The 19356-nt window shown below is 40.1% G+C and overlaps 1 protein-coding gene across 1 annotated transcript in view; it reads left to right on the forward strand.

The window, feature by feature from the left end:
- The window catches only part of LOC136863695 (uncharacterized), a 415056-nt gene that overhangs the window by 194537 nt on the left and 201163 nt on the right, over positions 1–19356 (forward strand). The window contains exons 10-11 of the mRNA XM_068226041.1: positions 14226–14386; positions 17285–17398. Coding sequence (XP_068082142.1) covers positions 14226–14386; positions 17285–17398 — 275 coding nt within the window. The remainder of the gene's footprint in view (positions 1–14225; positions 14387–17284; positions 17399–19356) is intronic.

Raw genomic sequence — 19356 nt, forward strand, 5'->3', positions numbered from 1 at the left:
TATCCTAGAGATATAAGAATAACACCAAAACAATTGATGAAATTACAGAAGAAATCACCAATTACATAAAATGGAAACCCTACCTAAAGTGTTCGAAAAAAGTGCAAAAGAGTCTAAGTCTGCCTTCAGCAGTGAGGATGTTTCCAGCATCTTCTGGGGCAGTCGAAATTAATTCCACTGAATTTAATATAATTAAATTAAATTTAGCACATCGCAATTCCGAATGCTATATATAAGATGCTGAGTTCAGCGAGATCCGTTGCCAACGCAAATGAGTGTAGCTGAGTGTATTAGTGTACCCATCTCACTGAGAAGACGGTTTTGCAACGCACTGTACAATGCTGGCGAAAGGCAACAATCCCAGCGGAGTGGCGGCAATTTATTTATTTATTTTATTTATTTAGAACCAGAAATTACATAGCACCGAACTTCGAAGACCCGACTTAAACATACGTAAAATACTTAAAACAATTATTCTAAAATGGAAAATTGCATACATTTCACAAATTATACCAATATGAACAAAATAAACTGCACAAGATTAATGCAACTACAACACTACCTTTTATATACTTACATAACACTTTCGGTCCTAATTTATTATTTTTCACACAAAAGAAATTAAAACTTGGTACTGTCTATCTAAAAGCTTTTATTTAATCAGGGAAATACAAAAGAAATTAATTTACACGCATAGTTTTACAATTAGAGGATGTACTATAAATAGTACATCAGGTTTCAAACATAGTATACATTCACATACGTAAACACAATTTCCCTTTTATCTCCTGTTCTTTTTCTCACAGTTTATACAGAAGAAACTCTTTGTTGTAAATTTAATTACCTTGCAAACTAGTTTTATTAATCGGTTAGGTAACTAACGATTGTGGAAAGCCTTGAAACAGTTGCTATGTTTTGTCAAACATAAGTGAACATCACATTTTTTACACTTTGTTTTTCACCGTTTAGTACACATTGTTTCTTGCATCTTCCTTTATTGTCGGCTGTTTTTGGCCAGTGACTCACATTGTCATATCTAATGTCATCCACCGGTCTTACCTCCTCCTTCAGTTCCTTACTGTAAGAAACAATGACAGGGGACTCACTGCTCGGTCTTCCCGTCTTGGGATCCAAAGCAGGAACATCAGCTTTAGCTAATGCTTCGGCGATATCAAAGGAAAATTCTACCAGATCCTTCTGTTCCCTTTTGGAGACAAATTTCACCTCTTCATCTCGCTTACATTCTAGCCAAATGTTAGTGATTGCAAGATGTATAAAATGGAATATAATTCTTAAAGTCCATTTGCGTGACCGAATGAAGATCTTGTAGAGTTGAACCAAGAAGTCAGTTTTATCTACACCACCCATTGAGAAGTTGTAGCATCTTATCACTTGAGATCGGATCTCTTGTTTTTATACCTTCTCAGTTTTGCACCGTCATTGAACACTGTCTGGCTACCCCTTTCCCACTAAACCCGATGCCATAATTGTCTTGTTGTCATTCCACTGAGTAATGACTATTCTGTCATCGCCACTTACAGTTTCATGTATGATACCACCTTCAATAATTTTTGGAGCAACTGGACATTTTTCATTCAATTTTTTCGAATTGTTCAGGAGTAAAGGATACCATTTCCCATAAGATTTCTGATAATTTAGATGGAAGTAAAGTAATTATCGGCGTACACTTTATAGTTTTCATTAGGTGGTATTCGTTCACACAACTGTGCCACTCCTGCTCCAGTTATACCAAACTCTTCAGTCAGTTCAGGTTTAAGAGGTGTTACTTTGCTTGGTATACAATGTAATCATAAACCAATCCACTCTCACCACACAGAAGGTAAGCTTTCACACACACACCCCCCCCCCTCAAGGATATGGTTTAACTTTTATGTACTGCTTGATATTCAAAGATCCTCTGAAAGGAATAATTTGCTCATCAATATATATATTCTCTTCAAGATAGAGATTATGGCATCTTGATCTTACACTGGCAATGATTTGTCTAACCTTTTATAGTCTGTCATTACTACTGTCTGGTTTGTCAGTACCTGAATGTAAATTGTTCCGTAAGTTTTCAAAACGGTTGCGCGACATCAGATCATACGTACCACCGAAGCGAGTACAACAATCAAAGGAGTACGTGTCAATGGGTTCCAAAACAATCTCAGCCTGGGTAAATTCAGAACACCTATCACAATGTGCTTGCGAATCTCTGTAGGGTCAGTGGAAAAGTTGCTGCTGCCCGTGTTTCTAATATAGTAGTTGTTGGTGTGGATAGCTATGGTTTCATATAGATCTTCTAGGATCATACGGTGTACGTACATCTTCCCATCATCTCGGAATGGTGTTCCACGCCACGTATTATCTTCTGGGTTTTCGAATTCCTTTACTTTCCACTTCTCAGAAACAGGTACACGCTTCGTCTGTTTACTCGGTTGTGAAAATTCGTCATCAGAACTGTCACTGTCACTCCTAGCATTTTCTATTGGATCAGGGGTAGTTCCATGAACAGTATTACCATCATCCCCAACACCTTCACTAATGACAGATCTTGTCGATTCAAACTGTCTTTCTTCATCTTCTTCTTCTCCGTCAGAGATACAATCCAGGTCAGATATCTCACCATTCTGCATTCGCTCTAGTAGGTCTTCCAGTTCACCTTCCGATAACGGCGTATTCTTATCAGGAAGGGATCTCCCGAACAGCCTACACAAAAGAAGGCACAATAAGGAATATGAAAGTGTAGGCACTAGTTCCCATAATACTTGGGAAATGATGGTAGAGCAATAATCCCTTTGGTGGCTTCCACTTGGAAACAAAACATGCCTTCCATTATTTTCCTTTGATATAACCGTGTAAAATGATGTATAGATATTTAACTTAACAAATATCAGGCTAAATATCGATATATATATATACATTAACTTCAAATACAGTCCTATACAAAATGAATACAAAATGAGTACACATACACTAACTATAACGCTGGAGACCTGTTGTACTACTTTTAGTACATCAAGTTTGTTGCGCATATAGATGTATCTACAGTGCTTTTCTGAAATAGTTATTGCACCACTTATATTACAAGTTATCTGTAGTTAAGTTATACACAACAAGAATGTCACTAAAATGTACATTTGCTGAGAAGTAAAATAAATAATGTAAGCTTACCAGGAACAGCATCGGTTTTCTGCCATCTTGTTTTCAAATGGAGTTTTCAGGATAAGCGCTAGATGGCAGCTGATGACTAACTCGGCATGTGAAGAGGAAATGATACTATATTCAGAACACCAGGGCTCAGGCATATCAGTATCTTTCATGCAGAGATAATAAATATAAAATATGATGTACTGTTTTAGTACACCAGGGCCGAAGGGGATAAACAATGAAATAAAGGAAGGAAAATTTACTTAAATACAACAGAAGAGACAGAGAATAAAATATCAGGGAAGAGAACCGTAACGAAAAATGAAGATACGTTATATAGGAAATATTATGGCGGAAGAAAGGGTATATTATTAAAATATATAACTTCAACTTCCTATTGAGAGATAAGTTATTATATACGATCAGAGATTTTTATTAGGGTAGGGAATGTGGAAGAGGATCTTCATTCTGGTACTGCGGTTAAGTACGTAGAGGGTGAAAACTGAAACTAATTCAGGTGACCCCAAGAAATCATTAACTGCTTTGTATAGTAGCTTTAGAGCAGCTGCTTTCCCCCGAGCTGCAGGCGTTCTGAGATTTAATTTTCCAAGTACTAGAATATTGTACAAGTTGCGACAGTCAGAGAAGAAACATTGTGCACGGTCAAGGTGGCCGATTTCGGAAGAAAAAAAAGGAGAAGAAGAAGAATTTTACTAGACTGGAGAGGCGTATTCAACAACCAGTAAAACACGAGAAACGTCGAATGTCTTGAGGACATTTATAACCGTGTTGCCAGAAAACCTGTAAAGCAAGGAGTGGCATACCACATAATGTGATCCTGTTTATGTGGAAAACTAACAACAACTTACTATCAAAATACACTCCCAAGTCCTCCTGATCATCAACAATTGAAATCGATAGGTTCAGTAGGCTATATTCGTGAAATATGAGTGTTTACGAAGTGTGAACGAAATGGTGGAAAACTTGGAGGGATGAGGGATGATGTAACGCACCATTGTGACAGTGAATCGAGTACATTTTGCATGTAGATTGTATCTGTGAGAGAATCGATCTGTTTCAAGATTTTATGATCATCTGCAAGGAGAAATGTTTCGCATGAATTCTGGGAAACAATATCGGTAAAATAATGGATAAATAGGGCAAAAAGAAGGGGGCCTGGTATACTGCCCTGCGCAGCACCAGAAAAAATGGTGGTGGGAGAAGAACTGTATTCACCAAGAGCCACGCGCCGTATTGTATAATTCAGAAGCTCTGAATGAGAGCTGGGAGTCCCCAACACACGTTGAAACGTTCAGAATATTAACGTGAGAAAAACGTGTGATTCACGGTATCGGAGACCTTCGCGACATCCATATAGCGTACATCAAGCTGAGATCCCACGTGTGTGGGAGACGTAGCATGATGGATGAGGATTGCCATGAACTTCCTGAGGATGGATATGTATTGAGTGGTAAAAGAAAGCAAACGCTGGTGAAGAATTCTTTCGAAAATAATTGGTAAAGACCGGTCGATGTGATATCCGAACTCCTTCCACGTTTAATTACTGGTGTGATATTTGCAATTTTCAAGGAGCTCAGAAAGAAGGCGACTGAGAAGCAACGTTTGAGTAGCACTCTAATAGGACAGGAAGGAGCTACTGTTGTATACTTTAGGAAGATTGAACTGAGATCATCCGAACCATTGGTCTTGTTTTGTGACAAAGACGAAAGTAGGGCGTGTGGACGGGCCAGCAGCGAGTGACGCACTAGCGCCGGTGAAGGGATAAGGGATCATCCAGATCCAGAGGAAGCCAGAGACTGACTAACAATGAAGGAGCGGACGAAAATGATCTGGAAATGAAAACAACGAGAATCTTCCGCGGGCCTTAATAAAGAGCGCACAGTGGGAACGTGGAGCCAGTCTTGAATGAGTCAGTGTTGCATCAGTCGCAAGTGTGTCACGAGACGGTCGCGAGCCTTGTGCGTCAGCGAATACTGTAGTGAATCAAGACGGTTTTGATTAGGTGGCGTATGACGAGGTGGGAAGTGAACTGTTCTAGAACATGACTGTATTGCTAGTGGCCTATTCGGGGCAGGAGTTTGATGTGCTGGAGTGCTGTGTAATAACCCGAGGTTGTTTATATTTTCAGCTTTCATTTCGCACCCTGAAGGAGTGCGGCAGGTCTCTTGGAGTGTGACGCCCCCTATCAGTCCAGAAGATTTGCGGTGCAGTGAGAAGGGATCGGCCGTGGGCTATAAATAGGAACTGTCCCAGCATTTGCCTGGAGTAAGCATGGGAAACCGCGGAAAACCAATCTTAGGACAGCCGACGGTGGAAGATGAACCCGCTCGCCTCTCGAATGCGGAGTTTCAGTATAGCGACCTGTTCGGTAATTAGTGTGTGTTGTTGTTGTTGCGCGCGCGCGCGCGCGCGTGTGTGTGTGCGTGTGTGTGTGTGTGTGTGTGTGTGTGTGTGTGTGTGTGTGTGTGTGTGTGTGTCGGGGTGGGGGTGGGGGTAAGAACTTTCATTCTGTACCCGAACAGGGTACAGCAGGCATCCTAGACGGTAACGCCGTTCTCAGGCTAAGGAGATTTTAATTTGTGATATGATTTGCAGGGAAGATAAGGTAAGGTGGGTGCATCCGAGGCCTATATGACGAACTGTCCCGGCATTCGTCTTAGTGCAGGAGAATGGGAAATCACGGGAAACCGTTCTCAGGACAACCGACGATGAGGACCAGCCCCTTCGCCTCTCGAACGTACATCTGCAAGGCTAGAGAAAACTAGCCGTTGTTAAGCCAAAGCCTACTCCGTTCGGCGCTAGTGTATGTTACAATTATGAGTAAATCTGTAAAAACCCTCTGTGCAGTAATTTTAGTTTTAAGTATCCTGATATTTAAAAGATTCTGCAAGTCATATATGGGCAAACCCCGAAACACCAGTTAAAATACTCACAAAGTGAGTAAAACACCACGTAGTTTGGGACTAACTGGTAGATGGAGGCACAAACGAACAATGAGTTGATGAATACTCTTAGCAAATACTCGTACAGTAGAGATAATACATAACAGTCTGCGAGATATCGAGGGACAGCGGAGTAACATGGAGTTACTGATTCTCTCATAAGAGAGAAGTTTGTTTGAGAAGTATTTTGGTGTTATTTATGCGTTTGCAGTAAGTAAATAGTAGCGTGTGTCATTCCTTTATATCTCCTTTCAATATGACGGGAAAGATAAGTGCTGTCTTTGGGTGCAATAACTATGAAGTTCAGAAGGATTCGCAGTCTTTCTTCCGTTTCACTTGTGGTAAGAAAATGTAAGTAAATATTGTGTTTGCATATATACTCTTCCAGTGACAAAGATTTTTTATAGTACTTCCTAAACTTCTGACAAATCTAACCTGAAACGTTCAGGCAGGAATGCTAAAGCAAAAACGGTAATACACAAATGAAACATCAAGCCCTTTCACAGCATAGCATTTCACATCCTGATTATGTGTTTAATTTTAGTCTTTAATTAACAGCCTGTTAAAAATTCTTCTTTAATTTATCCAGAATTGCTTTAGCAACATTGAAGTTAATATCTTAATAACCCTTTCATTGTAGACGTAATTTATTTATCCATTTCCGAATATGACTTTCCGTTGATATTTGAATTTAGCGCGAATTTTCAGGTCACGCCACTAAGAGCGCCACTTGCGAATTGTCTCCCATTTTAACAAGGCTAAATCCGAAAGTGTTGTGTATTGTCTATACTGAAATTGGTCTTACGCAAATACTGATAAAGGTCTCATTTACTCTAGAATATAATACATACATACATACATACATTATCATTATAGACTGTTATGCCTTTCAGCGTTCAGTCTGCAACCCTCTGAGAATTCACTAAACGTCGCCACAATCCTCGATTTGCAACTAGTGTTGTGGCTTCATTTAGTTCTATACCTCTTATCTTTAAATCGTTAGAAACCGAGTCTAACCATCGTCGTCTTGGTCTCCCTCTACTTCTCTTACCCTCCATAGCAGAGTCCATTATTCTCCTAGGTAACCTATCCTCCTCCATTCGCCTCACATGACACCACCACCGAAGCCGGTTTATACGTACAGCTTCATCCATCGAGTTCATTCCTAAATTAGCCTTTATCCCCTCATTCCGAGTACCCTCCTGCCATTGTTCCCACCTGTTCATACCAACAATCATTCTTGCTACTTTCATGTCTGTTAATTCTAACTTATGAATAAGATATCCTGAGTCCACCCAGCTTTCGCTCCCGTAAAGCAAAGTTGGTCTGAAAACAGACCGATGTAAAGATAGTTTCGTCTGGGAGCTGACTTCCTTCTTACAGAATACTGCTGATCGCAACTGCGAGCTCACTGCATTAGCTTTACTACACCTTGATTCAATCTCACTTACTATATTACCATCCTGGGAGAACACACAACCTAAATACTTGAAATTATCGACCTGTTCTAGCTTCGTATCAAGAATCTGACATTCAATTCTGTTTAATTTCTTACCTACTGACATCAATTTAGTCTTCGAGAGGCTAATTTTCATACCATACTCATTGCACCTATTTTCAAGTTCCAAGATATTAGATTGCAGGCTTTCGGCACAGTCTGTCATTAAGACCAAGTCGTCAGCATAGGCCAAACTGCTTACTACATTTCCACCTAACTGAATCCCTCCCTGCCATTTTATACCTTTCAGCAGATGATCCATGTAAACTACGAACAGCAAAGGTGAAAGATTACAACCTTGTCTAACTCCTGTAAGTACCCTGAACCAAGAACTCATTCTACCATCAATTCTCACTGAAGCCCAATTGTCAACATAAATGCCTTTGATTGATTTTAATAATCTACCTTTAATTCCATAGTCCCCCAGTATGGCGAACATCTTTTCCCTCGGTACCCTGTCATATGCTTTCTCTAGATCTACGAAACATAAACACAACTTCCTATTCCTCTCGTAGCATTTTTCAATTACCTGGCGCATACTGAAAATCTGATCCTGACAGCCTCTCTGTGGTCTGAAGCCACACTGGTTTTCATCCAACTTCCTCTCAACGACTGATCGCACCCTCCCTTCCAAGATGCCAGTGAATACTTTGCCTGGTATACTAATCAATGAGATACCTCGATAGTTGTTGCAATCCTTCCTGTTCCCTTGCTTATAGATAGGTGCAATTACTGCTTTTGTCCAATCTGAAGGTACCTTACCAACACTCCACGCTAATTTTACTACTCTATGAAGCCATTTCATCCCTGCCTTACCACTATACTTAACCATTTCAGGTCTAATTTCATCTATTCCCGCTGCCTTATGACAATGGAGTTTATTTCCTATCCTTTCCACTTTCTCAAGCATAATTTCACCAACATCATTTTCCTCCTCCCCATGAGCTTGACTGTTTGCAACACCACCAGGATGATTTCCTTTTACATTGAGAAGATGTTCAAAATATTCCCTCCACCTCTCCAGTGACTCCCTAGGATCTATTATGAGTTCACCTGAATTACTCAAAACACTGTTCATTTCCTTTTTCCGTCCCTTCATAAGATTCTTTATTACTGTCCAGAAAGGTTTCCCTGCTGCTTGACCTAGCCTTTCCAGGTTATTACCAAAATCTTCCCATGACTTCTTTTTGGATTCAACAACTATTTGTTTCGCTCTGTTTCTTTCATCTACGTACAAATCCCTGTCTGCCTCGGCCCTTGTTTGGAGCCATTTCTGATAAGCCTTCTTTTTACGTTTACAGGCTGCTCTCACTCCATCATTCCACCAAGATGTTCGACTTTTTCCATCTTTACACACAGTTGTTCCTAGGCATTCCCTTGCTGTTTCTACTACAGCATCCCTGTATGCCACCCATTCACTTTCTATATCCTGAACCTGCTTACTGTCTACTGTTCGAAACTTCTCACTAATCATATCCATGTACTTCTGTCTAATTTCCTCGTCCTGGAGATTTTCTACTCTTATTCGTTTGCAGACAGATTTCACTTTCTCTACCCTAGGCCTAGAGATACTTAGTTCACTACAGATCAGGTAGTGGTCTGTATCATCGAAAAATCCGCGAAAAACTCGTACATTCCTAACAGATTTCCTGAATTCAAAGTCCGTTAAGATATAGTCTATTATGGATCTGGTACCCCTAGCCTCCCATGTGTAGCGGTGAATAGCCTTATGCTTGAAGAATGTATTCGTAACAGCTAAACCCATACTAGCACAGAAGTCCAGCAAACGCTTCCCATTCCCATTAGCTTCCATATCTTCCCCACATTTACCAATCACCTTTTCGTATCCTTGAGTTCTATTCCCAACTCTCGCATTGAAATCGCCCATTAGCACTATTCTATCCTTGCTGTTCACCCTGACCTCGATGTCACTCAATGCTTCATAAAACTTGTCAACTTCATCCTCATCTGCACCCTCACATGGTGAATACACGGTCACAATTCTTGTCCTAATTCCTCCCACTGACAAATCTACCCACATCATTCGCTCATTTACGTACCTAACAGAAACTATGTTGCGTGCAATGGTATTCCTGATAAAGAGCCCTACCCCAGACTCTGCCCTTCCCTTTCTAACACCCGTCAAGTACACTTTATAATCTCCTATCTCTTCCTCATTATCTCCCCTTACCCGAATATCACTTACTCCTAGCACATCCAGATGCATCCTCTTTGCTGACTCAGCCAGTTCTACCTTCTTTCTTCCATAAGCCCCATTAATATTGATAGCTCCCCATCGAATTCCATTTCGTTCGCCAAGTTGTTTTCAAGGAGTCCCTCGCCTGTCAAATGGGAGTGGGACTCCATTACTCCCATAGGTCCGAGGCTTGCTTAAAGTGTTCTGAGCTCGGTTAATTCATGAAGCAGGATGCTGCCCTACTTGCACATAGTCCAAGTGAGGATCTCTCCTCTAACGGGTTATGGACCACCGGTGAATTGTATAGTCCTAGCCGCTTGAGCACAAAGAGGGCCACGACTCAGAATATGTCCGAGATGCCCACTCCCATTCCATAGCAACTGGTATCCCGACTCTCAGGACCACTTACTAGGCCACTCAGCCGTTGCCCATGGTTAACGAACTAGGACGTGACTACAGTAACCACAAAGAAATAATAAATTACAAGACTTTGCTCTTAATGACAATTCTGGTGTAGGTGCACGATACGAAAGAGCGATGGACGAAAGAACACTGAACTCCCACAGAGCAATCTCTTGTAATTTGAGCGAAGGTCAAGAATCTGTTCTGGTTCGTGAAACGTTAAATGTCCATGCATGATGTACAGCACCAAAATAAATAATGAACTAAATGATTTATAATTATAGCCTATAACTAAGCTAAAAGTATAACGAACAGTTAAACAAAACTAGTCGATTCATCAATCACTCAGTCACCACAGATCTGCATTTAGGGTTGTCGCCCAGTTGGCAAATTCCCTATCAATTGTGTACGTGATCTTTTCTTAAATTATTTCAAAAAACTTGGAAATTTATTGAACATCTCCGTTGACAAATTATTTCAATCCCTAATTCCTATAGACGAGTATTTACCCCAATTTTTCCTCTTGAATTCCAAATTTATCTTCATTTATTAGGATCCTTCCCACTTTTAAAAACACCATTCAAGCTTATCCGTCTACTAATGTTATTCCACGCTACCCCTCCATAGACAGGTCGAAACACAACGCTTAGTCGATTAGCTTGTTTCCTCACTCCCAGGTCTTCCAAGACCACAATTTGCAACATTTTCGTAACACTACTCTTTTGTTGGAAATCACTCAGAACAAATCGTGCTGGTTTCTTCTGGATCTTTTCCAGTCCTCGAATCAGGCAATTTCGGTAAAGGTCCCATACATTGGAACCATACTATAATTGGGTCATGCCAGCAACATATACGCCCTTTCCTTTACATCCTTACTACAACCCCTAAACACCCCACCTGGGTACTTACAGTGATCCTCAGGTACAGTACATTCACCCCATGAACACAGTAATTAAAACTGACAGGACTTCTCTTCTTGGTGAAGGTGAAAGCCTGACTTTCCACACAGTTTTCTATCATAACATTGTCTGCTGTCCTTCTCACAAGATTGTCGAGGTCTTTGTGCAGTAACTCAAAATCCTGTAGGTTATTTATTACTACGTATGTCCGACTCATTAGCTGAATGGTCAGCGTACTGGCCTACGGTTCAGAAGATCCCGGATTCGATTCCCGGCCGGGTCGGAGATTTTAACCTTCATTGGTTAATTCCATTGGCCCGGGGGCTCGGTGTTTGTGCTGTTCCCAACATCTCTGCATCTCACACACCACACACAACACTATCCTCCTCCACAATAACACGCAGTTACGTACACATGGAAGATGCCGCCCACCCTCATCGGAGGTCTGCTTTACAAGGGCTGCACTCGGCTAGAAATAGCCACACGAAATTATTATCACCACGTATAGAAAAAATCATCCGCAAAGAACCTTATCTATGATTTCAGTTCTTTGCTCATATCATGTATGTGCATAAGGAAACTTAAAAGTCCAATAATACTGTACCAGTAAAAGAGCCCGACTTTAAGATTTATTTTCAACGTAAGCATGGAATAGTTCTCAGGGCTAAACTGGATGAATATTAGCTAGGGCTTGGTACAGGAGTCAGGATCCTATCTACAAGAAAAGTTTGAATCTGATTTGATAAGAGTCTATTCGTGTAATGAATATTAAATTGCACATTACCTCATGGTAGATAGGGGTTGTCTTCCACATTGTCCTTTAAATGGGCCGGGTCTCCGGCTCACCAGGCCGCACCGGCTGGAACACGTTCCACAAGATGCCCAAGTACTCCGTCAAGATGCGGACGGACCATCCAGGTTGGTTGCATGGAATACGCCTCAAATTCCCGATGCTCGGGATGACCTCCGATGGTTCCTGGCGATGTTGCAGGTAATCACATTACCCAAGTACAGTGAGGTTGATAGAATCAATGCCCACAAAACTCCGAAAATGTGTTCTTCGTCACTCGCAGAATTTATAAGTCAAAGTTCATGAAAACCTTGAATAATTAGTTTTCACACCACTAGTAAAATCACTAGTCTGTGTTCATAAAGACTTTCAAGAATTCACTCTTTAACACTCATGGAAATGACAAGTCTATGTTCATGAAGACTTTCAATAATGTTATAGTTCAACAATGGCAAAAATCACAAGTATATGCTCATGGAAACTTCGAATAAATTTAGAGTTCATCACTCGTGAATATTACAAGTCTTTGAATAATCACTGGCGAAAAGTTAGAGTCCAACACTGATAAATATTACAAGTCTTTGAAAAATCACTGGTGAAAATTTAGAGTCCATCACTGGTAAATATTACAAGTCTTTGAATAATTACTAGCGAAAATTTGAAGTTCATCACTGGTAAATAGTACAAGTCTTTGAAAAATCACTGGTGAAAATCACAAGTCTATGCTCATGAAAATTTTGAATAGTGTTAGAGTTCATCACTGGTAAATATCACAAGTCTTTGAAAAATCACTGGTGAAATTTTAGAGTCCATCACTGGTAAATATTACAAGTCTTTGAAAAGTCACTGGAGAAAATTTAGAGTCCATCACTGGTAAATATTACAAGTCCCATTTATAAAGACTTAGAAGAATTCGTTCCTCAACACTCGTAAATATTACAAGTCCCAGTTATAAAGACTCAGAAGAATTCGTTCCTCAACACTCGTAAGTATTACAAGTCCCATTTATAAAGACTTAGTAGAATTCAGAGTTCCTCAACACTCGTAAATAAAGACTTCGAGGAAATTCAGAGTTCCTCAGTGAGACTATAACCACACGAAGATAGCCTCCGACGATTATGGCAGCGAGTAGAGCCACGCTGACTACTCGACTGTGACTGACTGACTGAGATATCAGGCTATATTGAGCCCTCCTTATATTCGGTTTGGGAACATCTACGTCACATATGCCGTGAAGCTGGTTATCTCCTGAATCCCTCGATGGATTTTCTTGAAATTCAAGCATTGCGACGTTTATGTGATTCCCTTTAAAATGACGTGTTGCTCAAGTCGCTACCATAATTATTATAGGAGTTTTAAATTTTTTCTCCGTCGAATGTTCGGGAAGATGTGACGCTTGAATCTAGAACATACGAGTTCAGGTCAGCTGCACGTGGCATGACAGGCGGGTGATCTAACTAGCCCCTGCAGCTACGTCACACATACAGCTGTCCTCAGTTCGCTCGCTCGTCCCGCTGAATGTAAACAAACCAGGCTTGCACGGAGTAATACGCGTGATGATTAAATACAATTAACTCTCAGAAAATATGCATTTACAGGTCGTAACCGGTACAATACTTCCTTGAAGAACTCCCTCTTACTCACTACATGATCAGATAAAACTTATCCTACACTAAATTTTTGAATACTATTTTCTAGAAATGTAGCCTTCCATTCAATCATTCGTTTGTCTAGTCAATTAGCCCTCACTTTCGTCGATAGTCTCCCATAATGTACCTATCGAAAGCCTTGGATAGGTTAATAACGATACAGCCCATTTGACCTCCTGAATCTAAAATATCACTTATACCTTGATAGAATCCTGCAAATTGGGCTATGACTTTGTTTGAATGCAGCGTGTTAGTTAGTCACGTTAAGAGCGAAACACGTTGTGGAGTTCCGTATTTAATTCACAGAGGCTTACAGACTGAACGCTGAAGATCATAACAGTCTAAAATAAGGTACTATTATTATTATTATTATTATTATTATTATTATTATTATTATTATTATTATTATTATTATTATTATTATTATTATTATTATTATTTCACTGTACTATAAAGAACCTGAAATTTATGAATAGGCTCTTTAAATCTTAGTCTTGTGGTTCAAGTCCATGACCATAAAATGCAACAGCAAACAGAAGTAGTGTGCCCATGGTGTGAAGAATGAGAGCGTAACATTTTCTGCCATGTCAATCTGTTGTACTGTACTTGTCTACTGTTGTTTGGTACTGTATCACGGAACTGTGGTCGCCTAAGTTCGTTGATGTGTTCCTTTACAGCAATGGAAGTAACGTTTACGAGTGCGAGTGCCTGCCAGGTTACTACGGGAGAGACTGCGAAAACTTCAACCCATGCTCCCAGTCACCCTGTCAACATGGCTCTAAGTGTTCAAATATAAGCAACACATCCTACAAATGTGAATGTACCTTTGGATACACAGGTAACGTTGTCATTTTACATGCATGAATTTTGTGATGTTGACGTCGTCCATTCAGTTGTTTTGTAGATTTCGTGTAACGTGAAAATGATATTTTGACTACAGAATTTTTCATACAGAAAAAAATAATGTGTTGTGATCTCCATAAGAAAATATACCTGAATATATTTATCGCAAATGTGAGACCAGTGTGTGTGAGGAGAAAAACTGCCCACACGCGATGCGGACGTGTTCATGAACAACGTAGAACAATGGAATGCGGGCAGTCACACATTGTTATAACAACCGGGCACATGGAGGAATGCCATGGAGTTACAATACGTTCCGGGAACGGGAGATCCTTGTCAGGTTCGGTACCATGTGAACAAAGTAATAATTGAGAGGTTAGGTTACAGGAAAGTGTGTGCCAAGGTCGTTATCAAAAGTCTTCACACAGGCATTTCACTTCAGTATTTGTTGCGCATTTACTGTGACAAGCCTTCTTTCTTCACAACAGTGACAGAAGAGGAAGCTGTATATAAATTTTTCGAACGAGAAATAGCATAAGCATTACATGTGGTGGAAGACAAACAAAGTTGCACTATGGGACAGAAGGTTTTCATCGATGAAAGAGAATCAGTTCTCTTCGAATTCCTCCAGCAAAATGCTACCAAAAACAATGCGACGCACTATTGTACTCTACAACGACTGACGTATAGACCAAAAGACAGCAATACTTAGGCCAGGTGTTGTTACACGAAAATTTTATATTTCTCTTTATAATTTGCTTTACGTCGCACCGACACAGATACGTTTTATGGCGACGATGGGATAGGAAAGGGCTAGGAGTGTGAAATAAGCGGCCGTGACATTAATTAAGGTACATCCCCAGCATTTGCCTGGTGTGAATTTGGGAAAACACGGAAAACCATCTTCAGGGCTGCAGGGAGTGGGGTTCGAACCTACTATCTTACGAATATAAGCTCACAGCTGCGCGACCCCAACCACACGCCCAACTCGCTCTGAATATTGTAATTCTAAGCCCCACGTTTCTCATAGTGTAATCCCACTTCTGAGCAAATTCTGATCCTGTAATCGGTACATGACGCCTTAGAATTTCTGCTTGTTTGGTCACTGAAGAAGCTCTTCAAAGAGTGATGTCTTGCACAAAGAAGCGTCAGTCTGTCTGACAGACTCGCTCCTCTTCCAGCAAAGAGACTCCTTCCAGCAAGGGACTCATAAGTTACAACAGTGGAGTTGCTGCTTACAGCCTGAATACAACTACTCTTAAGTCGTGAGTGTTTGTGTCCGTCTCGTCACCTTACGACAAACTAGATTATGTGTTCACAGATGTCCAAGGTGCCCTGATAACAGAAGGGAAGAGAATTTCTCATTATTGAAGGAAGCAAGGATGAAAGAGTTAGATAAACAGCCATGGTCTAAAGCTAGCACGTTAAAGAATGTTTACATTCAATGTGTTGGAATGACATTAATATAATGTTGATTAGTAATGGTTGTACGCACTTGAATAATACGGGATGAACTCTTTCATATCCGACAACAACTGAGGTCTTACTATTAGGCGTTCATGTCAAGCTTCAAGTGACAACACATTTTTCGTGTTGTCACTCATTGATGAACTCTCTCTCTTATATATTTAAATGAAACTAGATTAGTCCAAGAGGAAATATTGTGTCAATCGCCACTTCACGCACGCTATTTGATATATTATTGAAACTTGACATGGTACGTCAATAGAAATCTCAGAAGAAGCAGATGGAATGGCAGCCCCGAACGTTGACAAATACCGACAAGCTGTTTCAGCTTCCGCGACTCGTTTCAGTCTTCAGGTACTGCGTCAAAAATGCTGGTGTGTCCTTTTATGTACCAATCTCTGAACGTCCTTTCCATGGCAGTAAAACTGCGTCTCGTACAATGGGCAATTTCTGTGCAAGAAACATTCGTATTAAAGGAACGTTAACGCCTGCAAAGACTCAAAGTTGAGTTACGACCTACTTGTTAACCTACCAGTCATTTTCGGGTATCGTTGATCAATCACTGAAATGTCCCATATCACCCCAGACACAATAGGGGAGCCAAGCTGGTAGCTCAGACAGCACAGTGCAGCCTAGGTTGGTGGTTCCGATCCAGGCTTACTCTGGTGGTCACTCTCGTGTCGGTAGACTTCTATTATGTCAACCCGGAGGTTGATCAGATCCTGAAAGAGCATACTTGAAACTTACGTGGTTGTATGGAAAACGCAAAAACCGATAGTGGCACAAAAATGGAACGAACTGGGCCAGATGAGGAGTGAGATAGTTTGCCATTGCTTTCCGCACTACGCCAGAAGGTGTTATTGCAACATGATTGACCCTACGATTACCACCTTCTATAACACTCAGGCGCACTAGTTGTGCTCTTAATCTCATTACTCAGCACTGCCCATTTTTCAGCAACGTCCATCTTCTCATAGTCATGAATGAGACTGAAACTCCAATAGAGGCTACAATTTGCTCTGGCCAATGCTAAGAGACAGGTGAAAATATACTGCATCCATCAAGGAATAGCAACAGATGGTGTCGGTAGATTTACCGGCAGCGTTCTGCTGGACGACACGTCAGCTCCCCGGTGCCACCGAAAACAGCAACAGTCCTTACAGGAGTGCATTATTGTTATTATTATCTTATATTACATGATAATGCATATGCAATCTAAGTGACAATGATGTTTTAGTTGACGGTTTTATATGTAAACCACTCTTATATAATTTTTCAAGGACCGCTTCATTTCCTTAATACGAGTTAGAAGTGTATCTCCATAGATATTTTGCTTCAAGTTCAACGGTAAATATTATTCATCTTAAATAGTTCCTCGACTGTGTTCTTTATGTCCTGATTGAATTACAAGTGTTCTTTCTTTCAGGTAACAACTGTGAGACAAATTTCGATGAATGTTCTTCTACACCTTGCCAAAATGGTGGAACTTGCATAGATGGTCTAGGAAACTACACATGCTGGTGTCCCTCAGGAATCACAGGTACAAGCATAATCTTGTGATTTTAATCTGTAGTAAAATTACTGCATGAATGGGGATCATAGACAGATTGATAAATACAGTGTTGCCAGAAAATTAAGGGACATCCTGTGATTTAAAGATATGCAACCCTGTCCCTATAATTTTACGGGACATAACAATATTTCTAGCAATTAATTAACTCTGGGAAATGTGTGTTGTTTTGGTGCAAGCTACATATTTCTATGATGATGGTTACTTCATCTAGAAGAAATTACAATTTTGTAGGCAAACAAAAAAGTGACCTTTTTAACAACAAAACGTAAAATAACAGAAAACTAACTGTAGTGATATTTCCATATTGTGTTGGATTGTTTCTGACATCTGGTACTTAGAATCCCACTGTCGGCAGCCCTGAAGGTATTTTTCCAGGGTTTCCCATTTTCAGACCAGGCAAATGCTGGAGCTGTACCATAATTAAGGCCACGGCCACTTCCTTCCCAGTCGAACGTCTTTCCTATCCCATCGTCACCATAAGACCTATTTGTGTCGGTGCGACAAAAACAAGTTGTATTTATAAATGACATATGGTACTTTGAATGAGTAAGAATGAAATGCCCTTGACAGTTTTTTTGGAAACGTCCGAGCGTTTTCCACTTTTCTTTTATCTAGATCGAAGTATAGAAAATCATGGCCTATTTGTTTTTCACATAACTTCTGAACGACAGCACCTAGATAGGTAGATAGATATAGTATTTCTAAAGCCTGTCAACAAATGTCTATAGAGGAGAGTTCATACAGGACAAGAAATCAAACAGAATGAAGAACTAAATTAATGATCAGAAATCATTTATTCACAAAATAAGGACTGTTAATAGTTACGAATTATCGTAACTGCTCTTTAATTAATTAATTAATTAATTAATTCAAACAAACTAATTTGAAGCATTTCAAGATACAGTATACGTTTGCACACAGTAAACAAAAATGTACAGTACTTAACAACAAATTTGTAATAAAACACAGATGACATCGTATTTTGTTGTATAAATTCAATAAAGGCTCTACAACGGCTTCCCAGTGGCTACCAAGTTTTATTTGTTAAACATGCAATGCGGTTATATTAATGAAATTAAGTAAGTACTTAAGGCACAAGGAGATTTCAAATAAAAAGCATTAAAACTTTCAACTCACGGAAATAACAGATACTTTTTCGATATTGCAGTGAAAGTTGGATGTTCCTACAAAAATAAGACAAACCGTGTACTGCTTCACTAACAACCAGAAAACAAGGAACCATTCTTCCCATTTGATCAAAACATAGTGACTCACATTTATTTCTTGGACATTGCGAATTCTGTGAAGCCTTTGTTTCAGAAAACCCTAAACTTCCCTTGAAACTACAAGTACGGACGATGCTCAGTAAAAGACGATCGATACGTGAACTTGAAGTAGTTATTCTATCGTGCGTGGCAAAGACATACTGTGAGAAACAAGACCTACTGAAGTGACATTGACAAACTTGACCTGCCAAAACTCCACTAGAAACCTCCTGGACCCTGATAAGAAAAGAGACTTGCTAAAGCTTATATAGTACCTTGACTCCGCGGCACATCACCAGTTCTATGCGTGTTACCGGCGAACCTGGCATCCACTTTTCAAGATCCAGGTGAAGAAGAAAATATTGAGGCAGAGAAATATGACAATTCTGATTCTTGTTATTACGATTACAAGCGATATTTAACATTCATTCTTGTTTTTCCAAAATCAATTTTCTGAGGATTATTGGCATACTGGCCTTTGCTTTATTGCCTGATATTAGAATGAGAATTCACCAAAACCATCTTAGTGTGGTTAAGACTACCATCTTCTGAATGCGACCTAACAGCTACACGGCTCGACCCGCGCTACCAACTCCCTCGGTATTTATGGTTTGGTAGCTAGTCCAGTCGTCGAGATTCACGAGAATGTTATTAAACATT

Source organism: Anabrus simplex, chromosome 2, assembly GCF_040414725.1.
Source record: "Anabrus simplex isolate iqAnaSimp1 chromosome 2, ASM4041472v1, whole genome shotgun sequence".
Lineage (NCBI taxonomy): Eukaryota > Metazoa > Arthropoda > Insecta > Orthoptera > Tettigoniidae > Anabrus > Anabrus simplex.